Here is a 26,035-nt window from a genome sequence, read left to right on the forward strand (position 1 = left end):
AAAATGATCCTTTTCTTTTCTTGGGCACAGAATAAAATGGGCATTGGAATGAGGCCATAATGATACACTATGGCTACTATCAAGTAACCCATTAATTTATGCCGCATCCTGCTAATCCATCACAATTGGGAACCCTCCGTCTTGTTATCATACTCCTTATATCGCACGGTTACCAAGGGGTTAAATGGCTCCAGAATCAAAGATGACGCCAATCCCGGACATGGCGGCAGGATGTCGGCTGTATCTGGCGACTGTTCCCTTCCCAATACTAGCCATTCAGTGGTTCGCCAATGGCGCTGTGCAAGCGACCGCTACTTCAAGGCTCGGAAATGGAAAGAAGTGTGATTGAAAAAAATGGAAAGGAGAAAGAAAAAAACCCTGAAAAATATAGGAGTGAAAAAGGGGAAAAAACTCCCTGAAAAATATAGGAAGAAAATGAAAAAATAAAGGAAAAAAATAACTGAAAAATATGAAGACATTGAAAAAAAAAGGAAAAAAACCTGAAAAATACATGAAGAAAATAAAAAAGGGAAAAAAATATCCTGAAAAATATAAAGAAAATGTAAAAAAAAAAGAAAAAAAAAATGAATATAACAAAACTCCCCTGAAAAATATAGAAAGAAAATGGTAAAAAAGTAACTGAAAAAACATGTGAAGAAAATGACAAAAATAAGGGAAAAAAATCCCTGAAAAATATGAAGACATTGACAAAAAAAGGAAAAAACCCTGAAAAATACATGAAGAAAATAAAAAAAGGAAAAAAAAAATCCTGAAAAATATAAAGAAAATGAAAAAAAATAAAAATAATAATAACCCCCCCCCCCGAAAAATATAGAAAGAAAATGGTAAAAAATAACTGAAAAAATATAAAGAAAATGGTAAAAATAAGGGAAAAAAAATCCCTGAAAAATATAGAAGAAAATGGAAAAAAAATAACTGAAAAAATATAAAGAAAATGGTAAAAATAAGGGAAAAAAAATCCCTGAAAAATATAGAAGAAAATGGAAAAAAAATATAGGAATAAGTTCATATCACTTGACCATATAAAATCTAATAAAAACAACTTTGTAACTGTCTGAACTAATACAATCTTATATTTAGTCCGCACATTGAACGTCAAGGGAAAAAAATATTAGTTCCCAATAAAGAGAATAAAAAATGGGAATAAAAAGTGGTCACCCAGCTTTCCCTGATTCCAGACTTGCAACTTTGCCCAGGGACATATCTAAGTGTCTATCGCAGCTAGGATAGCTGGGTGGTCACCCTTGTAGGAGCTGGGGACCCTCATACGGCTTTCCGAGGGTACAAATTCTGTCACCACACCAGAAGCACAAAGACCCCATGACAACTCTGCGGGGCTGCGCCTGGGTTCCCTTTATGCATTAAAACCGGCGAAATGCATCATGGTCTGTGTAGTTGAAAACAGGCTCCAGAGACCGTGCGCCTGACCTGCCCAGACTACGATTCCCGTCATCCTTTGCGAGCGGCCTATGAACGAGTACCACATGGAACAGGGGGAGCCGGGGAGGGGATGTTGGCAGCGGCGGGCGCCTCCTCTCCTCCTGCCAGCTCCCGGATAGTGGCAGCAGCTGCCACCCAGCGCCCCTATGCCATCCCTAGACATGGATCTGCTCGGGGATCTGCGGAGAATGAACAAGAGGCAGGTGAGTGACAGCAGCCAGGGGCCACACTCAGAAAAGTTACTGGTGCTGCTGAGAAGTGGGGGCCGGGGTGATGGGGGGCACATTGTCAGCACTGGGCACTTATAGGGGGGACTGGTTGGCATTTAGTATGTTTTTGATCATATTATAGATGCGTGTACTGAAACACCCCCCCCCCCTAAAAATAATATATATATAATGGGCTACTACAATAAATATGGCAGATCCGGCCCTTTAAATTGAAGTCTAACCGCTGTGACCAGGGAACATCCAGACGTGACCGCTGCAGACAGTGACCGGCTGCAGCGGTCTTGTGCTGGTTTCCATATGGTGACCCTGCATTTCTTTTTTGTCTTTAATTTTAAAGCTCGGGATTATGTGTTGTGTACTCAGAAGTGAATAGCAGATTAACCTTTTCAGGACTGGACCAACTTTTTGTTTTTGTACTTCTTTCTTTCTTCCAAGAGCCGCTTTTCTTTTTTTTTTTTTTTCTTTTCCCTCCATGCAGGGAGCTTGTTTTGTTCTTTGCTCACAGCCGTCGTTTATTCATCACTTTTTACAGTGCGCACAATATTTTTTTCGCTTTTTATTGTATTTCTTAAAGGAGGTTGCGGCGACTGAAAAGCGGCAATTTCTTATTTTTTTATTTTTTGCTGCTGATTTCCTGTGGAGGACCTCCATGCGCCTCCGATCTTTTGTGGAGGACCCCTCCGATGTTATGTGGAGACCCTCGTTCCCTTTAGACCTTATATTTAGGGCCCTATGTGCCTCCGGTCTGGTTGTGGGTGGGCCCTCTCCGTGCTCCTCCGGTCTGGTTGTGTGTGGGCCCTCTCCGTGCTCCTCCGGTCTGGTTGGAGGTGGGCCCCCTCCGTGCTCCTCCGGTCTGGTTGGAGGTGGGCCCCCCTCCGTGCTCCTCCGGTCTGGTTGGGGGTGGGCCCTCTCCGTGCTCCTCCGGTCTGGTTGGGGGTGGGCCCCCTCCGTGCTGGTTGGGGGTGGGCCCCTCTGTGCTCCTCCAGTCTGGTTGGGGATGGGCCCCCTCAGCACGCCTCCGGTCTGGTTAGGGGTGGGCCCCCTCCAGTCTCCGGTCTGGTTGGGGGTGGGCCCCCTCCATGCTCCTCCGATCTGGTTGGGGTTGGGGGTGGGCCCCCTTCTTGCTCCTCCGGTCTGGTTGGGGGTGGGCCCCCTCGGCACGCCTCCGGTCTGGTTGGGGGTGGGCCCCCTCGGCACGCCTCCGGTCTGGTTGGGGGTGGGCCACCTCGGCACGCCTCCGGTCTGGTTGGGGGTGGGCCCCCTCGGCACGCCTCCGGTCTGATTGGGGGTGGGCCCCCTCTGCACGCTTCCGGTCCGGTCTGGTTGGGGTGGGCCCCCTCGGCACGCCTCTGGTCTGGTTGGGGGTGGGCCCTCTACGTGCTCCTCCGGGCTAGTTGGGGGTGGGCTCCCTCGGCACGCCTCTGGTCTGGTTGGGGGTGGGCCCCCTCCGGGCTCCTCCGGTCTGGTTGGGGGTGGGCCCTCTACGTGCTCCTCCGGGCTAGTTGGGGGTGGGCTCCCTCAGCACACCTCTGGTCTGGTTGGGGGTGGGCCCCCTCTGGGCTCCTCCGGTCTGGTTGGGGGTGGGCCCCCTCCTGGCTGGTTGGGGGTGGGCCCCCTCGGCACGTCTCCGGTCTGGTTGGGGGTGGGCCCCCTCCGTGCTCCTCCGGTCTGGTTGGGGGTGGGCCCCCTCCGTGCTCCTCCGGTCTGGTTGGGGGTGGGCCCCCTCCGTGCTCCTCCGGTCTGGTTGGGGGTGGGCCCCCTCGGCACGCCTCTGGTCTGGTTGGGGGTGGGCCCCCTCGGCACACCTCCGGTCTGGTTGGGGGTGGGCCCCCTCCGTGCTCCTCCGGTCTGGTTGGGGGTGGGCCCCCCTCCGTGCTCCTCCGGGCTGGTTGGGGGTGGGCCCCCTCCGTGCTCCTCCGGGCTGGTTGGGGGTGGGCCCCCTTGGCACGCCTCCGGGCTGGTTGGGGGTGGGCCCCCTCCGTGCTCCTCCGGTCTGGTTGGGGGTGGGCCCCCTCGGCATTCCTCCCGTCTCATGTGGAGATGACCTACTTTTTTTTTTTAAATATATAATTTTTCTCCCTTTTGTAGGAAGCCCTGTGCCGCTCCGTTCTATGAGGCACGGGGGGTCATTAATGGGAAGTGTTTATCGCGTTCCTCCTCCGTACGGCCACCGTGATGACTGAGTATCCTGAATTATATCAGTGTCGGGGCACATTAAATTTCCGAAGCATTACGGCGGCCTCGGTGCAGATTTCTCCTGCGGTTGCACAGACATCATCGCTAATAATTTCCCCTCCAGTCACTTCCCATATGCTGCACTATGATGATGATGATGGTTTATAGGGCACATTAGAGCGGTACCATGCCTCCGTCTCCTACCGTGAGTGCTCCTTATTCTGAAAGGGACCTGTGACCTATTATTTACTTGGATCTATAGATTGTGCAGTGTGACTCCGGGGTATGACCGGGTGCCCCCCAAAAAGTCCCTGACCATCCCAAGAATTGGACTCAACAAGTTTGGAGCGGTTCCCGGTTCACTTGTGCTCCGCCGCCGCAACATTCATTCTCTATGGGACAGTGGAACGTAGCTGATGAGGAAGAAACTTGCACACAACTTTTAGGACTTTCCCCCCCCTTTGCACCAAGGTGGTGTTTCCACCATAATTTTGCAGCACATGTCTGAATTTCCCTTCCTAGAGACATTTTTCAGGATCTGTCCGGAATCTATTGTCTATAGGGGTCGCATTTCTAGGGCAAAAATTAATAAAAAATGGGTGAATAACTGCACCCCATACTCACAGAAGTTCTTGACCTCCCCCCAACCCTAGTACCTTGTACTACTGCTTCGCTGTATAGGCCAGAGTGGTCCTGTTATTATGTAGCAGGTTGCTCTCTGGATGAACAGTTCTCTGAGTACTTGAAGGGGTCCATGATGTTGCAGGGTGGATGGCCTGGGGTGGTAGGGAAAAAACAATGAAGAGGATGAAGATGCATTGGATTTTCAGGATTGGTGGGAGTCCCATAGGAGTGAAAGTATAGTATAGCCTAGCAATTGGACAGCCCCTTTAAAAAAAAAATAAAATAAAAAAGACTTGTAATTTGCCCAACTATATGATTTAAAAAAAAATATATATGTATTTTTTTTTACCTGGTGTAATTGCTGCTGTTCCCCTGAATCCGGCAATGTTTTTCTTTCGTTCCTGCGCCTCTCCGTTCCTGAGATATGGCCCCTTTTTCCCCAGTGTATAAATCTAGTCTTGTAAGGCAAGTGGGCGTGACCCCCCAGTAGTCACACCAAGAGAACAGTTGAGAACCACGCCCACTTCTCTGAAAAGATTAGATTTACATACAGAGAAGAGGAGGCTATATCTCAGGAAAGGAGAGGCTCAGGAACAAAAGAAAAACTACGCCGGATTCTGGAGACCAGCGGTATTCACACTGGGTAAAAAAATGTACGTATTTATCACGAGTCATAGGCCCCCTTTAAGGATGGAAATATTCCTTTAAATGTCAGGAGGGTATAATATAAAGTATCTGCAAATACATCTAACCTTGTAGCTTCAAAATATATAATGTATCAGGGTTGGAGTTCTCCTTTAGGTCCGCGCCGACCGAGGTCATCCTGGTTAGACACCCCCTTCAATGCTGATATAAATGGCGGCAGAAGCATTGGCCCAGACTTCTGCCGAAATCTGTGATTAAAGCCCCCGGTGACTTGCCGAGCGCTAAGCAATCTATCACAGCCTTCTTAGCCGTTCCTCCGGTCTCAGCAGGCCCGCATTTATTTTCTGATGTATTTAGCCGCATTACAATGCAGCGATCGTCGGAGTGTTTTGTATTGTTTTCCGTGTCTTTTTCCACTCGTCTCCCTGCGGCGAGGCTGTAAAGAGGCTTTTATGCACATAATTCCTGCCTGGTTACTGGGAAATAAAGAAAAGACACCGTCACCGTGTAATAATGATCTGATCAGGGAGCGGGCGACCCCGGCTGAGAATGCGCCGACTGTCACTTGCAGCCAACGTTTCCCCCGTTATATTATAAAGATAAGTAATTTTTCCTTCTTAAATCCATTATTTCTGTCCCTATCCATTGGCAATATCCCTGCTTGCAGTCAGTGAATGGGAACATCGGAGCCGTTCCTGATGATCTGATCCATTAATGGCTGTAGTAATGCGGCACCCAGCGCCGTACGGCAGTGTAAGGTCGGCCACGTTACATCTCCACTCGACAGGATGACAGAATTTTAATGAGCGCCCTTCTCATTAGTGGCACAGAGCTGCGCTCCTCCGTCTGCCAGGAAATCAATATCTGGATCATATGTGCGTTAACCTGCACCGGAGCTGTAATCCGCCATCATTAGTCACTGTCGATGTGACGGTCCGCTCGGCACCAGGGACTGGAGGGCGGCATTTTACGGGCCACATCCCGATATATATATTTATAAAATTTTATTTATTTTTTCTTGAGAGTGCGGCTGACAACCTAATCGTCTTCCTTTAGGAGTTGTCACGGTTTTGCCAATTTTTCAAATATTTTCAGCGGTGCCGTCTGTCGCTCCAAAATACATGGATGAAGTCTAGGAGAAGAGCCCCCCTGACCTTCTAGGTTTGAAGTCCCTGAGATAAGGGACCCCGTCAAGGATTAGTGGTGGGGGGCCCCTTGTGAGTGCCCCTTGGTTGCCCCCAAGTTTCGGCAGGAACTCCATGCTCGGTTTGGCTCCTACAAACGTATGGGAAAAAAAAATGCAGAGGTTGCATGACAGTTTTCGGAGGTGACCCTGCAAACTAGGGTGTAGGCAGCAAATTCAGGGAGGTAGATTTGCTCTACAGCAGCAGATCTGATGCATTGTATACGGTACTGCTGCATTTCTCCGCCACGGTCAATGCCCGACAGCTCCCGCCAAGACCACCCGTGATAAATGTCTCCTGCTCCCTCGCCAGACACTTGAAGGTCGGAGATCCTTCATCTGGTGCTACTGGACGCCGAGTATTGTGAAAGGGAACCTGTCGCTCTGCTATATTGAAGCAGGGGGTGTTGCTGTGTAGGCGCTGGTCACCCATAAATATGAGGCCTTCTTTGTAGAGATCCGATGTGCCGGTCATGAGAAATGTATTGTAGAAGCCACGGGCAAATTATCAGAGGCCCCAGTACACCACTGCCTGATATGAGTGAGCGAGAGCTCGGGAGTCCAAATGACCTCTATTTATTCACGTCTTACCCGGCCTGACTGACAGCTGCAGCTTGTACTGAGTGAGGTGAGAACACAGCGGTAGGAGGAGAGGAGCTGTCAGATAGGGTAGGTGGGCAGAGATTCAGTAGCAGGTAAGTGAAGAGCTGTCAGTCAGGCTGGGAGGGTTAAGTCAGTAACAGGGATGAGGGACACTGAGGAGCTGTTAGTTTAGGTGGAAAGAGATTCAACAGCAGGGAGGAGGGACCCTGAGGAACTCTCCATATGGCTCAGTGGATGGATATTTAGTAGGAAGGAGGAATCCTGAGGAGAAGAGATTAGTTAATAATTTGCTAAATGCTTTTTCAGCAGCCGGATCAGTATTCCATTGCTGCTGGACGGGAGCCTGGTCGGCATCTATGAGTCCTCTTCTGATTAGCTGGCCTGGCGTTGTGTGTAATAATGATGTCACTCCAGGCCGGCTAATCAAGAGGAGCCATGGATGCCGATATGTAAGAAGTGGTTCGAAGGGGTTCTGCTCCAGCTACAGGATACTGACTTGACTGTTGGCCCAGGGTACCATAAATCAATTTGCTCCACTTCGCTAGTGAGCTTTCAGCCTAGGTGGGCAGAGACGCAGCAGGGAGGTGGGACACTGAGGAGCTGTCACAGCCTAGGTGGGCAGAGTTGCAGCAGGGAGGAGGGACACTGAGGAGCTGTCACAGGCTAGGTGGGCAGAGTCGCAGCAGGGAGGAGGGACACAGGAGCTGTCACAGGCTAGGTGGACAGAGTCGCAGCAGGGAGGAGGGACACTGAGGAGCTGTCACAGGCTAGGTGGGCAGAGTCGCAGCAGGGAGGAGGGACACTGAGGAGCTGTCAATCAGGCTGGGTGGGCAGATCGCAGCAGGGAGGAGGGACACTGAGGAGCTGTCAATCAGGCTGGGTGGGCAGATCGCAGCAGGAATTAGGTGCACTGGGGCACTGTCAATCAGGCTAGGTGGGTGCAGATTACATTTCAGCATTATACAGCCATTCTGACATTTATAAGGTAAGTACACTGGCCTAATTTGGTCTGAGAGATCTGTTTAATAATGTATGTAACACGTAACGTGCACCGCTGTTAGCACCGCTGTCTTGTCGTAAAGAAAGTTGCAGATTTTTACCACTCCTCGCTGCTTGTGAGAAGCAGCAAACATGGGCATGGTATAGGAGCCAGGAGCCTGCCAGCAAAATCATAATTACAGATATATATATATATTTTTTTATTACTGGAAAATCATTTCTTTAGATCAGGGGGTTACATTTGCCGGTGCTGCAGCGGCTTCCCTGAACGCTGTCTCTAGCCCGCGCTGTCCGGAGCGCCCTGTGAGGCAGGGATGTAACTGGAGGTGGCACAGATGGGCAGTAATGAGCCGGTTTCCTGGGTAACTCTCGAGCTGGCAACATCTGAGCGATTTTTCCGGCCTCATATTCGCTTCATCGTGTTCTCGGAGAAAAAAATAGAAACCTTACTGTACGGGGGAAATGTGGCACACATGTCCCCATTCATCAGCACAGAGCTGGAGCTGCGCCCGCAGTTCTTGCCAGCGTTCAGTGATTAATTCCGGCGCCGATTATTTAATGATTTTTCATGAACAGCAGCGCTGGAATCAGAGGGCACCATGCCAGCTGTGCTAAGAAAGACCCCAGAAAGAGCGAGCCGTGCAATACAAATATTATATAGAAGTTCCCTGCTGCCGGTCCCAGCAGGGCGCCTATAGGGGGTAGTGCCTGTCCCGGCAGGGCGCCTATAGGGGGTAGTGCCTGTCCCGGCAGGGCGCCTATAGGGGGTAGTGCCTGTCCCGGCAGGGCGCCTATAGGGGGTAGTGCCGGTCCCAGCAGGGCGCCTATAGGGGGTAGTGCCTGTCCCGGCAGGGCGCCTATAGGGTGTAGTGCTGGTCCCAGCAGGGCGCCTATAGGGGGTAGTGCCTGTCCCGGCAGGGCGCCTATAGGGTGTAGTGCTGGTCCCAGCAGGGCGCCTATAGGGGGTAGTGCCTGTCCCGGCAGGGCGCCTATAGGGGGTAGTGCCGGTCCCAGCAGGGCGCCTATAGGGGGTAGTGCCTGTCCCGGCAGGGCGCCTATAGGGTGTAGTGCTGGTCCCAGCAGGGCGCCTATAGGGGGTAGTGCCTGTCCCGGCAGGACGCCTATAGGGTGTAGTGCTGGTCCCAGCAGGGCGCCTATAGGGGGTAGTGCTGGTCCCAGCAGGGCGCCTATAGGGGGTAGTGCCTGTCCCGGCAGGGCGCCTATAGGGGGTAGTGCCTGTCCCGGCAGGGCGCCTATAGGGGGTAGTGCCTGTCCCGGCAGGGCGCCTATAGGGGGTAGTGCCGGTCCCAGCAGGGCGCCTATAGGGGGTAGTGCCTGTCCCGGCAGGGCGCCTATAGGGGGTAGTGCCTGTCCCGGCAGGGCGCCTATAGGGGGTAGTGCCGGTCCCAGCAGGGCGCCTATAGGGGGTAGTGCCTGTCCCGGCAGGGCGCCTATAGGGTGTAGTGCTGGTCCCAGCAGGGCGCCTATAGGGGGTAGTGCCAGTCCCAGCAGGGCGCCTATAGGGGGTAGTGCCGGTCCCAGCAGGGTGCCTATGGAGTTGAAAGTCCGTGTTGCACAGCGACAGGACCAAAACATCACTGCTCTAGGGGAGATCTGCATGGAGGAATGGGCCAACATACCAACAACAGTGTGTGCCAACCTTGTGAAGACTTACAGAAAACGTCTGACCTCTGTCATTGCCAACAAAGGATGTATAACAAAATATTGAGATGAACTTTGGTTAATGACCAAATACTTATTTTCCACCATAATTTGCAAAATAAATCTTACCAAATCAGACAAGGTGATTTTCTGGATTTGTTTCTCATTTTGACTCTCATAGTTGTGGTCTACCTATGATGTCAATTACAGGCCTCTCTCATCTTTATAAGTGGGAGAACTTGTACAATTGGTGGCTGACTAAATACTTTTTTCCCCACTGTATATAGTGGTATCGTATACACCGTAATGCCCATGTAGTGTATATACAATGCTCAAAAAAATAAAGGGAACACTAAAATCCCACATCCTAGATATCACTGAATGAAATATTCCAGTTGTAAATCTTTATTAATTTCATAGTGGAATGACTTGATAACAATAAAACCTAAAAATGATCAACGTAAATCACAACTAATATCCCACGGAGGTCTGGAGTTGGAATGATGCTCAAAATCAAAGTGGAAAATGAAGTTACAGGCTGATCCAACTTCAGTGGAAATGCCTGAAGACAAGGAAATGATGCTCAGTAGTGTGTGGCCTCCACGTGCCTATATGACCTCCCTACAACTCCTGGGCATGCTCCTGATAAGACGGCGGATGGTCTCCTGAGGGATCTCCTCCCAGACCTGGACTAAAGCATGCGCCAACTCCTGGACAGTCTGTGGTGCAACGTGACGTTGGAGGACGGTGCGAGACATGATGTCCCAGATGAGTTCAATCGGATTCAGGTCTGGAGAACCGGCGGGCCAGTCCATAGCTTCAATGCCTTCAACTTGCAGGAACTGCTGACACACTCCAGCCTCGAGGTCTGGCATTGTCCTGCATTAGGAGGAACCCAGGGCCAACCGCACCAGCATATGATCTCACAAGGGGTCTGAGGATCTCATCTCGGTACCTAATGGCAGTCAGGCTACCTCTGGTGTGCACATGGAGGGCTATGCGGCCCTTCAAAGAAATGCCACCCCACACCATTACTGACCCACTGCCAAAACCGGTCATGCTGAAGGATGTTGTAGGCAGCAGATTGCTCTCCACGGCGTCTCCAGACTCTGTCGCGTCCGTCACATGTGCTCAATATGAACCTGCTTTCATCTGTGAAGAGCACAGGGTGCCAGTGGTGAATTTACCAATCCTGGTGTTCTGTGGCAAATGCCAAGCATCCTGCACGGTTTTGGGCTGTGAGCACAACCCCCATCTGTGGACGTCTGGCACTCCGACCATCCTCATGGAGTCAGTTTCTAACCTTTTGTGCAGACACATGCACATTTGTGGCCTGCTGGAGGTCATTTTGCAGGGCTCTGGCAGTGCTCCTCCTGTTCCTCCTTGCACAAAGGCTGAGATAGCGGTCCTGCTGCTGGGTTGTTGCCCTCCTACAGCCCTCTCTGTGTCTCATGGTGTACTGGCCTGTCTCCTGGTAGTGCCTCCAGCCTCTGGACACTACGCTGACAGACACAGCAAACCTTCTTGCCACAGCTCGCATTGATGTGCCATCCTGGATGAGCTGCACTACCTGAGCCACTTGTGTGTGTTGTAGAGTCCGTCTCATGCTACCACGAGTGTGAAAGCACAACCAACATTCAAAAGTGACCAAAACATTAGCCAGAAAGCATTGGTACCGAGATGTCGTCTGTGGTCCCCACCTGCAGAACCACTCCTTTATTGAGGGTGTCTTGATAATTGCCAATAATTTCCATCTGTTGTCTATTCCATTTGCACATCAGCATGTGAAATTGATTGTCAATCAGTGTTGCTTCCTAAGTGAACAGTTTGATCTCACAGAAGTTTGATTTACTTGGAGTTATATTCTGTTTAAGTGTTTCCTTTATTTTTTTGAGCAGTGTAGTAGTATCGCATACACCGTAGTGCCCATGTAGTGCATATAGTGGTATCGTACACAGCGCAGTGCCCATGTAGTGTATATAGTGGTATCGTACACAGAGCGAGCAGTGCCCATGTAGTGTATATAGTAGTATCGTACACACCGCAGTGCCCATGTAGTGTATATAGTAGTATCGTACACAGAGCAATGATCATGTAGTGTATATAGTAGTATCGTACACAGAGCAGTGCCCATGTAGTGTATGTATAGTAGTATCGTACACAGAGCAGTGCCCATGTAGTGTTTATAGTAGTATCGTACACAGAGCAGTGCCCATGTAGTATATATAGTAGTATCGTACACAGAGCAGTGCCCATGTAGTGTATATAGTAGTATCGTACACAGAGCAGTGCCCATGTAGTGTATATATAGTAGTATCGTACACAGAGCAGTGCCCATGTAGTGTATATATAGTAGTATCGTACACAGAGCAGTGCCCATGTAGTGTATATAGTAGTATCGTACACAGAGCAGTGCCCATGTAGTGTATGTATAGTAGTATCGTACACAGAGCAGTGCCCATGTAGTGTATATAGTAGTATCGTACACAGAGCAGTGCCCATGTAGTATATATAGTAGTATCGTACACAGAGCAGTGTCCATGTAGTGTATATAGTAGTATCGTACACAGAGCAGTGCCCATGTAGTATATATAGTAGTATCGTACACAGAGCGAGCAGTGTCCATGTAGTGTATATAGTAGTATCGTACACACCGCAGTGCCCATGTAGTGTATATAGTAGTATCGTACACAGAGCAATGATCATGTAGTGTATATAGTAGTATCGTACACAGAGCAGTGCCCATGTAGTGTATGTATAGTAGTATCGTACACAGAGCAGTGCCCATGTAGTGTTTATAGTAGTATCGTACACAGAGCAGTGCCCATGTAGTATATATAGTAGTATCGTACACAGAGCAGTGCCCATGTAGTGTATATAGTAGTATCGTACACAGAGCAGTGCCCATGTAGTGTATATATAGTAGTATCGTACACAGAGCAGTGCCCATGTAGTGTATATATAGTAGTATCGTACACAGAGCAGTGCCCATGTAGTGTATATAGTAGTATCGTACACAGAGCAGTGCCCATGTAGTGTATGTATAGTAGTATCGTACACAGAGCAGTGCCCATGTAGTGTATATAGTAGTATCGTACACAGAGCAGTGCCCAGGCATGTATAGTATACCTCTGCAGGACTTTCTGGAGGCGGAGGATGAGGATGGAGTTTCCATCCATAAAGTGCACAGATGTGGTGCACAGACTGCTGCTGACAGTCGCCTTACAGTCATGGACTGACTTATGTGATATCTCCTGTTAATGTTGTTTCTTTTATCTGCAGCTTTACTATCAGGTGCTGAACTTCGCCATGATTGTGTCCTCTGCCCTGATGATATGGAAAGGCCTGATCGTGGTCACGGGCAGCGAGAGCCCCATTGTTGTTGTACTGAGGTAGGTCCGGGGTGGTCCTTGTAGACGTAAATCCTAGGTGATGGATGTATACAGGCATAGGGAACACCAAGAGGTGTGTTTAAAGGGAGTTTTCCATCCCTTTAAAAGCTGGCTAAATTGAAGGGCCGCTCCTCTCCGATGGTCTTTGTCAGAAGTGATGATGTCATGTCCATCAGTCACCTCACCCTACAGCCAGTCGGGGACTGACTGGATAGGATGACATCACGTGCGATCCTAGTGGGGGCGCTGGAGCGTCGGGGGCAGGAGCGCTACGTATAGAATATCCCCAGCCATTTATCTAATTTATCCACAAACCGATTTCTGCGGCTCCTGTGCTCGTTCTTGCTCCCTCGCGAGTCCTTGCCATCGCTCGGTGGTGAGATTAGTAGTTTTACATAGGACTGCTGGTACACCAGCCTAATGATCTGTTATCCTGAAGTCCTCAACAGCCACAGTCTTAAGTCAAAACTTTGAGAAGCTAATTCAGCTCTGCTACATCTGTAGCAAGTCAAGTTACTAGGTCTATTTGCGTCCTTTAATTTGTGTTTGTTGTTGGTTTGTGACCCGTCTGCTCCTTCCACAGCGGCAGCATGGAGCCGGCCTTCCATCGAGGAGATCTGCTGTTCCTCACTAACTTCCAGGAAGACCCCATCCGGGCCGGAGAGATTGTGGTTTTCAAAGTGGAAGGCAGAGACATCCCAATAGTTCACAGAGTCATCAAAGTTCATGAAAAGTAAAGTATTATTTAGGAGACTATGAGTACAGCAGAATAGTGAGTGCAGCTCTGGAGTATAATACAGGATGTAACTCAGGATCAGTAATGTAATGTATGTACACAGTGACTGCACCAGCAGAATAGTGAGTGCAGCTCTGGGGTATAATACAGGATGTAACTCAGGATCAGTAATGTAATGTATGCACACAGTGACTGCACCAGCAGAATAGTGAGTGCAGCTCTGGAGTATAATACAAGATGTAACTCAGGATCAGTAATGTAATGTATGTACACAGTGACTGCACCAGCAGAATAGTGAGTGCAGCTCTGGAGTATAATACAGGAGGTAACTCAGGATCAGTACAGGATCAGTAATGTATGTACACAGTGACTGCACCAGCAGAATAGTGAGTGCAGCTCTGGAGTATAATACAGGAGGTAACTCAGGATCAGTACAGGATCAGTAATGTAATGTATGTACACAGTGACTGCACCAGCAGAATAGCGAGTGCAGCTCTGGAGTATAATACAGGATGTAACTCAGGATCAGTAATGTAATGTATGTACACAGTGACTGCACCAGCAGAATAGTGAGTGCAGCTCTGGGGTATAATACAGGATGTAACTCAGGATCAGTAATGTAATGTATGTACACAGTGACTGCACCAGCAGAATAGTGAGTGCAGCTCTGGAGTATAATACAGGATGTAACTCAGGATCAGTACAGGATCAGTAATGTATGTACACAGTGACTGCACCAGCAGAATAGTGAGTGCAGCTCTGGAGTATAATACAGGATGTAACTCAGGATCAGTAATATAATGTATGTACACAGTGACTGCACCAGCAGAATAGTGAGTGCAGCTCTGGAGTATAATACAGGAGGTAACTCAGGATCAGTACAGGATCAGTAATGTATGTACACAGTGACTGCACCAGCAGAATAGTGAGTGCAGCTCTGGAGTATAATACAGGATGTAACTCAGGATCAGTAATATAATGTATGTACACATGTACACAGTGACTGCACCAGCAGAATAGTGAGTGCAGCTCTGGAGTATAACATAGGATGTAACTCAGGATCAGTAATGTAATGTATGTACACAGTGACTGCACTAGCAGAATAGTGAGTGCAGCTCTGGAGTATAATACAGGATGTAACTCAGGATCAGTACAGGATCAGTAATGTATGTACACAGTGACTGCACCAGCAGAATAGTGAGTGCAGCTCTGGAGTATAATACAGGAGGTAACTCAGGATCAGTACAGGATCAGTAATGTAATGTATGTACACAGTGACTGCACCAGCAGAATAGTGAGTGCAGCTCTGGAGTATAATACAGGATGTAACTCAGGATCAGTAATGTAATGTATGTACACAGTGACTGCACCAGCAGAATAGTGAGTGCAGCTCTGGGGTATAATACAGGATGTAACTCAGGATCAGTAATGTAATGTATGCACACAGTGACTGCACCAGCAGAATAGTGAGTGCAGCTCTGGAGTATAATACAGGATGTAACTCAGGATCAGTAATGTAATGTATGCACACAGTGACTGCACCAGCAGAATAGTGAGTGCAGCTCTGGAGTATAATACAAGATGTAACTCAGGATCAGTAATGTAATGTATGTACACAGTGACTGCACCAGCAGAATAGTGAGTGCAGCTCTGGAGTATAATACAGGAGGTAACTCAGGATCAGTACAGGATCAGTAATGTATGTACACAGTGACTGCACCAGCAGAATAGTGAGTGCAGCTCTGGAGTATAATACAGGAGGTAACTCAGGATCAGTACAGGATCAGTAATGTAATGTATGTACACAGTGACTGCACCAGCAGAATAGCGAGTGCAGCTCTGGAGTATAATACAGGATGTAACTCAGGATCAGTAATGTAATGTATGTACACAGTGACTGCACCAGCAGAATAGTGAGTGCAGCTCTGGGGTATAATACAGGATGTAACTCAGGATCAGTAATGTAATGTATGTACACAGTGACTGCACCAGCAGAATAGTGAGTGCAGCTCTGGAGTATAATACAGGATGTAACTCAGGATCAGTACAGGATCAGTAATGTATGTACACAGTGACTGCACCAGCAGAATAGTGAGTGCAGCTCTGGAGTATAATACAGGATGTAACTCAGGATCAGTAATATAATGTATGTACACAGTGACTGCACCAGCAGAATAGTGAGTGCAGCTCTGGAGTATAATACAGGAGGTAACTCAGGATCAGTACAGGATCAGTAATGTATGTACACAGTGACTGCACCAGCAGAATAGTGAGTGCAGCTCTGGAGTATAATACAGGATGTAACTCAGGATCAGTAATATAATGTATGTACACATGTACACAGTGACTGCACCAGCAGAATAGTGAGTGCAGCTCTGGAGTATAACATAGGATGTAACTCAGGATCAGTAATGTAATGTATGTACACAGTGACTGCACTAGCAGAATAGTGAGTGCAGCTCTGGAGTATAATACAGGATGTAACTCAGGATCAGTACAGGATCAGTAATGTATGTACACAGTGACTGCACCAGCAGAATAGTGAGTGCAGCTCTGGAGTATAATACAGGAGGTAACTCAGGATCAGTACAGGATCAGTAATGTAATGTATGTACACAGTGACTGCACCAGCAGAATAGTGAGTGCAGCTCTGGAGTATAATACAGGATGTAACTCAGGATCAGTAATGTAATGTATGTACACAGTGACTGCACCAGCAGAATAGTGAGTGCAGCTCTGGAGTATAATACAGGATGTAACTCAGGATCAGTACAGGATCAGTAATGTAATGTATGTACACAGTGACTGCACCAGCAGAATAGTGAGCGCAGCTCTGGGGTATAATACAGGATGTAACTCAGGATCAGTAATGTAATGTATGTACACAGTGACTGTACCAGCAGAATAGTGAGTGCAGCTCTGGGGTATAATACAGGATGTAACTCAGGATCAGTACAGGATCAGTTATGTAATGTTCAGAGGAATTGAGTCTTAGGTCCTTTTCCTAGATTAATCTGTATATTTAATTTTCAGAGAGAACGGAGATATTAAATTCCTGACCAAGGGAGACAATAATGAAGTTGATGACCGAGGCCTCTATAAGGAAGGACAGAACTGGCTTGAAAAGAAGGATGTCGTGGGCAGAGCACGAGGGTGAGTAGTGGACGGCGGAGATTTCGCAGGACTCCATAGCAGCTTTTGTGCAGTATTTGGTTACGAGACAGAGCCGCCGTCTGTGCTTCGGACAGGAGGTCGGTTTTGGACAACCTGAGACTCCAGTAGACGCTGTAGCTAAGCTGGAGAGTGATCATCTGCGGCTCCCTTCTATGAAGCAGGGTGCGGGGAGGGTTACTTACGGCTCTGACTGGGGCTATGCCATTATCGGGGCTAATGAATAGGGTGTGTTCCCTTTAAGAGGATCCCGCGTGGAGGCGGCAGCTGCTGTAGCCATAGATCATGGTGGATCCGTCCAGCTGTTGATATTCATCTTTTCATATTCGCTCAGTTTGGCGCCGTCAGCGTAACAAAGCTCCTCGCGGCTGTTTTAGCTTTCATTGTGGCCGACCATAAAGGTAATTGCATTTTTGTGTTCTTCAGCCGTGTGTGCCGGCGTTATGTAAGCGGAGGAATCCTTCTGTGCATGAGTAGAATCAAACCTCAGCTTTAGTGGCTCCGACGCCGGCTCCTCATTCCTAAGGCGACGTTACTTTTAATGTCTGCTCCTACGAGACGCCGCCACTTCGCTTACATATCTTATTTTTAGGATGCAAAAAGAGAAAGTACAAACATTCTAGGGCCAAAATTCTGGCTTTTCATCTCCCCTTCACTTTAACTTTTTTTTTGTGCTACTGAGACAATTGTTAAAGTTTTCTAAAGTTTTAGTGCTCCGCAAAAGTTTTAGGCAGTCATGGAAAGAAGTGTTGCAAAAAGTTAAGAATGAGTAAACAAAAAATAAAAAATAGCGATGTTAATAATTTTTTTTTCTATTAATTAACAAAATGCTAAGTTTATGAAGGAGAAATCTAAATCTCATCAATATTTGGTGACAGGGTGTCACTTTCATCAATTCTAGGAACACTTGCACGCGGTTTTTGGAGAAACTCTGCCCGGTGGTTGCTCCATACGTTTTGGATGTAGCGTTTTTTTACTTTGCAGCATGATATCAAACTGTGGTTAATGTGATGCTATCTGGGGAAAAATGTTTGCTCCTTTTTGACGGGCTACGCTTGTCCTGTCGACACCCAGCTGTTCAGATTTAGCTTAGTGTCAAGTAGGAGTCAGATACTGGCCTTAATTTCACACCCATTTTTACCTTAAAAAAAAATAAAAATAGTTGTCTACACCTGTCCTGTTGACCCAGTGCTGTGGAGTCGGAGTCTCAGCCCATTTTGGTGGAGTCGGTGTCATGGAAATGTCGGAGCTGGAGGTTTGGCTTACCGACCCTACAGTTATTCAGTTTAGCGTAGTGTCATGTAGGAGGCAGACATGGGCCTACGTTTCAGACCAGCCTTTATTTTACTTTTCCGTTAAGCTCTTACCTTTGCATGGTTTGTGTTCGCCCCCAATGAAGAGCCTGAGAAAAGCGTATTTTTGGTACTCCATATTTTTTTTTCTCATATTCTTCAATGTTGGCCATCATCCTTCCTTGCTTGAGTTTGCTCCTCTTGCTTTTGCACGAACTATATAGCTGATTGTCATCAGGCCAAGTGTAGTCTGTTTGGGGAGGAAGGCTACAGGAATAAGATTTTTATAACGAGTACCAAAAATCCTCTTTTTCTTTTTTCCGACACCTGCCTAAAACTTTTGCCCGGTACTGTAGATACTTGACACATTGCTGAAGCACCACCTGGCTCTTTACCCTCATGGATGTCTTCTTTTCAATTCTGCATCAAAGAGTGATGTATTGTAAAAAAAAAAAGCAAAAACACATTGCAGATGGTCAGTACACCACCATTAAAAGTAGATCCCTTCATTCTGGGGGTCCCAGCTTCAGAGAATTTAAGGTGGGCTACTTCTCCTTTCAAGGCTTCTGTATTCTGTCTTTCATCATTTACGCATCAAAATGATAAAAACTAAGAACAGATTTCGACTGACACAAGTCTCCTCAACCTCCTGTACTTGTCCTGACTCCATGTCGCATGTGATGTCCGACCAAGTGTGCATGTGATGTCCGACCAAGTGTGCATGTGATGTCCGACCAAGTGTGCATGTGATGTCCGACCAAGTATGCATGTGATGTCCGTCCAAGTGTGCATGTGATGTCCGACCAAGTGTGCATGTGATGTCCGACCAAGTGTGCATGTGATGTCCGACCAAGTATGCATGCGATGTCCGTCCAAGTGTGCATGTGATGTCCGACCAAGTGTGCATGTGATGTCCGACCAAGTGTGCATGTGATGTCCGACCAAGTATGCATGTGATGTCCGACCAACTGTGCATGTGATGTCCGACCGACTGTGCATGTGATGTCCGACCGACTGTGCATGTGATGTCCGACCAAGTGTGCATGTGATGTCCGACCGACTGTGCATGTGATGTCCGACCAAGTGTGCATGTGATGTCCGACCAAGTGTGCATGTGATGTCCGACCAAGTGTGCATGTGATGTCCGACCGACTGTGCATGTGATGTCCGACCGACTGTGCATGTGATGTCCGACCAAGTGTGCATGTGATGTCCGACCGACTGTGCATGTGATGTCCGACCGACTGTGCATGTGATGTCCGACCAAGTATGCATGTGATGTCCGACCAAGTATGCATGTGATGTCCGACCAAGTGTGCATGTGATGTCCGACCGACTGTGCATGTGATGTCCGACCAAGTGTGCATGTGATGTCCGACCAAGTGTGCATGTGATGTCCGACCAAGTATGCATGTGATGTCCGACCGACTGTGCATGTGATGTCCGACCAAGACCAAATGCATATGGTGTCTGACCAACTGTGCACGCGATGTCTGACTGCATATGATGTCCGACCATAGGTGCCCTATCCTTTGTTCTCAAGGAAGATAAATCGCTACCGTTAAGTTACTGCCAGTTCCCACTTTCGATTGAAGACCTATGTATGCTCAGCTGAATCGAGCATGCATACGCTAAGAGAAGTAAGCCATTAAGAATCACTGTCTGGCAAACGAGCGTTTTATAAGTGTGTGGTCACTTTTTACATTGCAATCGATGTATATTTTGGAGGAGGTGGTGGATATTCTAGACTCGTGGTCAAGAGTGGACTTTCTGCACCAGAAGACACAAGCAGGAGAAAGCAATTTTTTTTCCCCTATGAACCAGTATCAAAAAGAATGGAGGAAGGCTTTGTCATGTAGAGAAGATTTCTTAAATGTAATCTTCTCTTTGGAAGGTCCTTCGTATTTCTTCTGTCCTGTAGTTTGGATGTGTGGACTACGAAACAGAACTGTTGCCAAAGAAGGATTTTCACAACTCTCGCTCTTTTAATGGAGACGGCCCGGCCTCCAGTGACCGTATAAATCACGGCCGAGCAAACAACTTTTAGAGCTTCGGAAAGGACAATTTTGCACACGTAGAAAATCCAGAGTAAATGACTTGAGAACACAGCGGGAAGGACCCGAGAGAGAACGCGAGCCGCTCTTCTCTCAAGAACCTGGTGAAAGTCTTTACATGTTGCACCCGGAGCGGCGCAGATGAACGTCTGTGTGATCTAAACAGACAGAGCTGTGTAATTCCACTGCCGTCACCGCTCCTCTGGCCGGGGGGAGCCGAGATCCCATCACACTGCTCAACGCCAGCCAGAATTCTCGTCAGAAGTCACTTTAGGATGTAGATAATTTATAACAAATCATATGGAGACTCAAAGCCAATTTTCATTTTTACACTTTTGTTGTTTTCTTCCTCTTCCTCAAAGAGCGATATTTTTTTTTCTACTTTTCCTTCCACATAGAAATACTAGGGCTTGTCAATTTTTTATTTTTGGGGATGAGGTGTACTTTTACCATATCAATTTGAAATGTAGTTAAAATGTGTTAAAAAAAAAATCAGAAATAAAAAAATACATATATAATAAAATAAATAAAATAAAAAATACATAATAGTAAAAAAATAAATTTAAAAAAAAAATCAAAAATAAGAAACAATAATACATAAAAAATAAATAAAATACATAAATAATAATAAAAAAATAAATAAAAAATCAAAACGAAAAAATAATACATAAATAATAAAATAAAAATAAAAAAATACATAAAAAATAAATAAATAATAAAAAACAATACATAAATAATAATATAAATAAAAATAAAAAATAAAAAAATACATAAATATGGAAAATTAAATAAAAAAATCAGAAAGAAAAAACAATACATAAATAATAAAAAATAAAATAACTAAATAAAAAAATAAAAAATAAAATAAATACAAAATAAAAAAAAATAAAACATTTGTATTTTTACCGCCGTTTTTTGGAATTATTTGATCACTTGTACTATATACTGTGGTACTTCAAGATTCCGGCGATATGGGTCCAGTGGGGACAGACGTTTCATACTTATAAATGGTTAAATAGACTGCAGCTAGCGCCAGCCATACATCACAGCCGGTATTTGCCGTGTTTTGAGCTCCATATTCCACCCTCCTTACATAGGACATATATTTACTCCCACATCAGTATGAGTTTGAGAGGCTGTTTATTTATCTAGTGCCATTAAATGTGATTATTGGGAAGGAAAAACAGAATTTGAGACTCCAAAAATTCCAGTAAATGTTTGCCCTTGTAAATCATTCATTATTTTACATAATCTAAATAGGCTAAAAATCCTCTGCTTCATATTGGATGTAAAAGAGAACATTCGGCCTAACTGCAGCCACCACTAGGGGGAGCTGAGGAGCTCACCGCATACTACATAATAACCCACTATGTGGGAAGCTTGTAAGCGCCCTCTAGTGGAGGCTGCAAGAAGACATAATAGTATGCTTGATTTGGAGCACCGACTGTCCAGCGCTGATTGGGTGCCGGGCTCACGTGACTTAACAACCGTACGTGAGCCCCGAGGACTCGAGTGGCGACACCGCTATAACGGCGCCGGCACGGATGGTGAGTGTAAGTGTTTTTATTTTATCAGGGCCAAACATGAATAATGAGAATGAGTTGTCCTAGTAGTGGACAACCCCTTTAAGAAATGAGTTTCGCCTATAGTTGGTTGAAGCCTGATGGTTATTTTACAGTAATTCCAATGAGATGTTCTCCTAGGGTTGTAAATGTCATGTCTATGGCCAAGTCACATGGACCTAGAGGTTTGTTATACTATTGGGCTGATAGCAAGAAGAAAGTTCTCACTATGTGATCCCAGGGAGGGGAATACAGGAGCTTTTCTCCATGTTATCACCCTCTTTCAAATATGATACATATAGGAGGGTTCTTGTATGTAGGTGTTTACTGGCATCTGGATCACGAATTGTTTTGTTTTTTACACTGGTGGATATATGAGGATTGCACATAGACCTAAATAACATGAGTGACATCTGAAAATTACTTTTTTTTGTTTTGTGGCATATGTAATAAAAAAATAATGTTACACTTTAAAGCAAAATTGCAGTATAAATTGTTGGGCAATTTTGCATCAACATCTTCAGAACTCTGCTAAAAAGCTGAAAACGAAGCTGAAATTCTCCTTTCACTTTTTTTTTTTTTTTTTTTAAATCCGTATATCGTTCCATACATGATTATGGGGGTGGCCAAGTTTTTGCCCCTTTGTTTTCCGCTGTTCAGAGGTTTTCTTGACAGCAACCATGTAAAACGGGCTCTCTCATTGACTCCTTTGCGAGAGTATTGTGGGCATGCTCTGTGCACAGGTCACTGTGTAGGGAGGGGGAGAAGGTGAGCTGTGACCATCGTCTATTTTCATTGTTGGATCCTGCATTATTTTGGCTTTATAATAGAAGTTTTAGGGTCCCTGTGAGAGTCCCTGTACCTGCTGGGTCTTCGCAAGGAGAAATATTGTTCCAGAACTCAATGGTCAAGTGCTCCGATACCTTCTGGATAGCCAGAACCGTGAGGGGCGTGAACCTCAAATCTGCGGTGATTGGCCAGTAAAGACCATATGTTGATAAAGGGTATGTTCACACATTGCGTTTTTGCTGGTACAGTAAAATGTTGCATTTTTTTTTCTCCGAAAGAAAAGATGCAGCAAAGTGAATGAGGTTTCTGAAATCTCATGCAAACTCTGCTAATCTTCTCCTTGCAGCGGTGTTGATCCTTTCAGCATTTTTGCAGCGTTTTCTCACCCATTTAAATGAATGGAGAAAAATAAAAATGCAACAAACGCCGCATGTGTTTTCCTAGTGAGAATTTTCTTCCTTTTTTGGAGAACCGCAAATTAACATACCGTCATTTTAATCCTGGCTGGGATGATAATGAGATGTCTGCCATGAAGGAATCTCTACAGAACGGACAGTATTGTCGGGCTCACTGGCAAAAGGGCGAGATTTCGGGATGTTTTTTTTTTTTTTTAAATCCAATTTTTATTGAAAGGTTAAATAATTTTCAATCACAAAAATCCAACAAAAAGAATAGAATAGTATATAGAATTCTAATGCATTGGGTATTCTAGAATATGTATGCAGTATATAGCACAGCCCATGCAGTATATAACAGCCCACATGCAGTATATAACACAGCCCACGCAGTAGATAGCACAGCCCACGTAGTGTATAACACAGCCCACGTAGTGTATAACACAGCCCACGTAGTGTATAACACAGCTCACGTAGTGTATAACACAGCCCACGTAGTGTATAACACAGCCCACGTAGTATATAGCACAGCCCACGCAGTAGATAGCACAGCCCACGTAGTGTATAACACAGCTCACGTAGTGTATAACACAGCCCACGTAGTATATAGCACAGCCCATGCAGTATATAACACAGCCCACGCAGTATATAACACAGCCCACGCAGTATATAACACAGCCCACGCAGTATATAACACAGCCCACGCAGTATATAGCACAGCCCACGCAGTATATAGCACAGCCCACGCAGTATATAGCACAGCCCACGCAGTATATAGCACAGCCCACGCAGTATATAGCACAGCCCACGCAGTATATAGCACAGCCCACGCAGTATATAGCACAGCCCACGCAGTATGAGTTGTCTATCTTTTCTAACATGGGAATAAAAATGTTGCAACTGTCTATAGGCATGGGGGCTCTTGGAGAAATAGAGCAGTCCCGAAATATCTCGTTGAGGGGTATTAAACATGCGTTAGATAAGGTGAAGAGGGTGATATTTACTTCTACCCAAAAATCGATTGGAAGATAGCCCCGGTAAAAGGGTGGGATTGTCTGATATTGGGTATAATGGGTCCTGAGGGTCAATTAGAGAGATCTTATTGTCTTGACGTAGGGATAGGATTGTACAGTATGTGCTGTAGGATTGTTAAGAGAGTTTAAGGACTGAGGAATGTGGGTTCCAGGGGAGTGTAGTTAATGCCCTTGGACATATAGTTTGTGCTATACGAACCCAAAGCTTCCAATGTTGATCGTGAAAATAATCAAGTATTCTGGCATGGACTGCTGCCATGTAGTATTTTCTACAATCTGGGAGACCGAGGCCTCCCATCTGTTTAGACCTAATATATCACCACGAATACGTAGATGACGAGTCGGCCAGATGAACTTACAAAAGCTACTACATAGATGTTTCCAAAAATGTAAAGGCATTCTGGTCGGGATAGTTTGAAAAAGGTAAAGCAGTCTAGGTAAAATATTCATTTTTAATATATTTACTCTGCCAAACCATGAGAAATCCTTCACAGTCCATGAATTAAGGTCCTTATGGACTTGACCAAGTAAGGCTACTTTCACACATCAGGTTTGCGCTGTCTGGCTCAATCCGGCTAAATTTCAAAAAACCGAATGTTGCTGCCGGATCCGTTTTTTTTTCCCATAGACTTGTATTAGTGTATTAGTGCCGGATTGCACCTGATGACATTGCGTTTCATCCGGTTTTTGCTGTGTCCGGTTTCTGGAAAAAACTTCCATAGCAACGTTTTTTTGTCTCCGGCGCTTCTGGCTGTTTGCTAGAATGGAAGGCTATGGGTGCCGGATCCTTAAAATCACGGATTCCGGTGCTGGATTCTGTTTTTTTTAAATTGAGTATGCTCCAATTTTTTTTTTTTATCCAATTATCTGGATTTGCTAGTCGGATCCGTCAAAAAAACCCGGATTCGTCGCATCAGTTTTTCACAATCTGTGCCGGATCCGTTTTTTCCAACATTCGCCGGATTGTGCCTGATGCAAAAAAACCTGACTTGTGAAAGTAGCCTAAGGGATTGTAATTGAGGTCAAACAGTCGAGAAAGATCACTATGTATGCGTATACCTAAATATTTCATACCCTGTGATGGCCAAGAAAAAGGAAAATTTGATTGGATGATAGCCTGAGTGGTAGTTGTGTGTTTTTTGTTTTTTTTTAATATAAATGACAATGAACATTATTTTTTAAAAAGTCAACTGTATATAAAATAAAATGCATAACATAAAAACTTGATTTGAACAATATCATACTTTACTTTTAGACATTAACCGTTAACCTTTTCTTTTAGGTTTTTACCGTACGTCGGAATGGTAACGATTGTGATGAATGATTATCCAAAATTTAAGGTAACTAAGTAATACACACCTATTTCACCATTTCTAGTTTCTATGCCATTATTAATTTAACAACATAAAAAGCTGATCACGAAAGAGAGTGTCTCGGTCACACTGAGACTCTTTGACTCTTTGTTAGAAAGCTGAATTGCGATGACCCGCCTCTGCTTGTAATAGGAACAGCTCAGCAGTTATACCATAATATTTGGAAACTAATTTGATCATAATATTGTTTCCTCCTGGCTTTTTTTGTGCTGCAGATGACTTGAGTCTATCCCCCACTTGTGCAATTGATGCTGCTCCACATGGCATAGCCTGTTGCCTCTCCTGTGCCTTTTCCTAGATCTGTCTCTCCCAATGTTCTGTACTAACCTCCTGCTGCTACTACTACAGCAGACTTTACCTCTCCTTTTTTTGTTTCCAGTATGCGGTTTTGGCCATCATGGGAGCTTTTGTACTTTTGAAACGTGAATCTTAAGCCAAGTTGATGAAAAGTGAGAAGAGGAGGAAAGATCCTGTTTCATGGTTTCTTAATTTCCATCACGAACAGTCATCAGACGTTACCAATTGATATCCTCTGAGGAATTGCCTGTTATGTATTTATTTTATTTTTTTTGACCCGTCAAGTTATACGTCAAATTTTATGATGCAATGCATATTTTTTTTAAATTTGACCCAATAAAAATTGACACAAAATCGA

General features: G+C 45.8%; 1 protein-coding gene across 1 annotated transcript; it reads left to right on the plus strand.

Annotated features, from left to right (window-relative positions):
• The first annotated feature begins 1,505 nt into the window (after positions 1-1,505).
• SEC11C (SEC11 homolog C, signal peptidase complex subunit) lies at positions 1,506-26,035 on the plus strand. Its single transcript, XM_077282893.1, has 6 exons — positions 1,506-1,664; positions 12,865-12,974; positions 13,558-13,707; positions 16,744-16,863; positions 25,290-25,347; positions 25,760-26,035. The coding sequence occupies exons 1-6, from the start codon at positions 1,608-1,610 to the stop codon at positions 25,811-25,813; spliced, it is 549 nt and encodes a 182-aa protein (XP_077139008.1). The 5' UTR covers positions 1,506-1,607; the 3' UTR covers positions 25,814-26,035.

The sequence above is a fragment of the Ranitomeya variabilis genome, chromosome 1, assembly GCF_051348905.1.
Source record: "Ranitomeya variabilis isolate aRanVar5 chromosome 1, aRanVar5.hap1, whole genome shotgun sequence".
Classification (NCBI taxonomy): domain Eukaryota; kingdom Metazoa; phylum Chordata; class Amphibia; order Anura; family Dendrobatidae; genus Ranitomeya; species Ranitomeya variabilis.

Coding starts and splice junctions, on each gene's coding strand:
- SEC11C (XM_077282893.1), top strand. CDS start 1,608: ATGCCATCCCTAGACATGGATCTGCTCGGGGATCTGCGGAGAATGAAC. Junction 16,864..25,289: donor GTCGTGGGCAGAGCACGAGG/GTGAGTAGTGGA, acceptor CTTTTCTTTTAG/GTTTTTACCGTACGTCGGAA. Junction 25,348..25,759: donor ATGATTATCCAAAATTTAAG/GTAACTAAGTAA, acceptor TTTTGTTTCCAG/TATGCGGTTTTGGCCATCAT.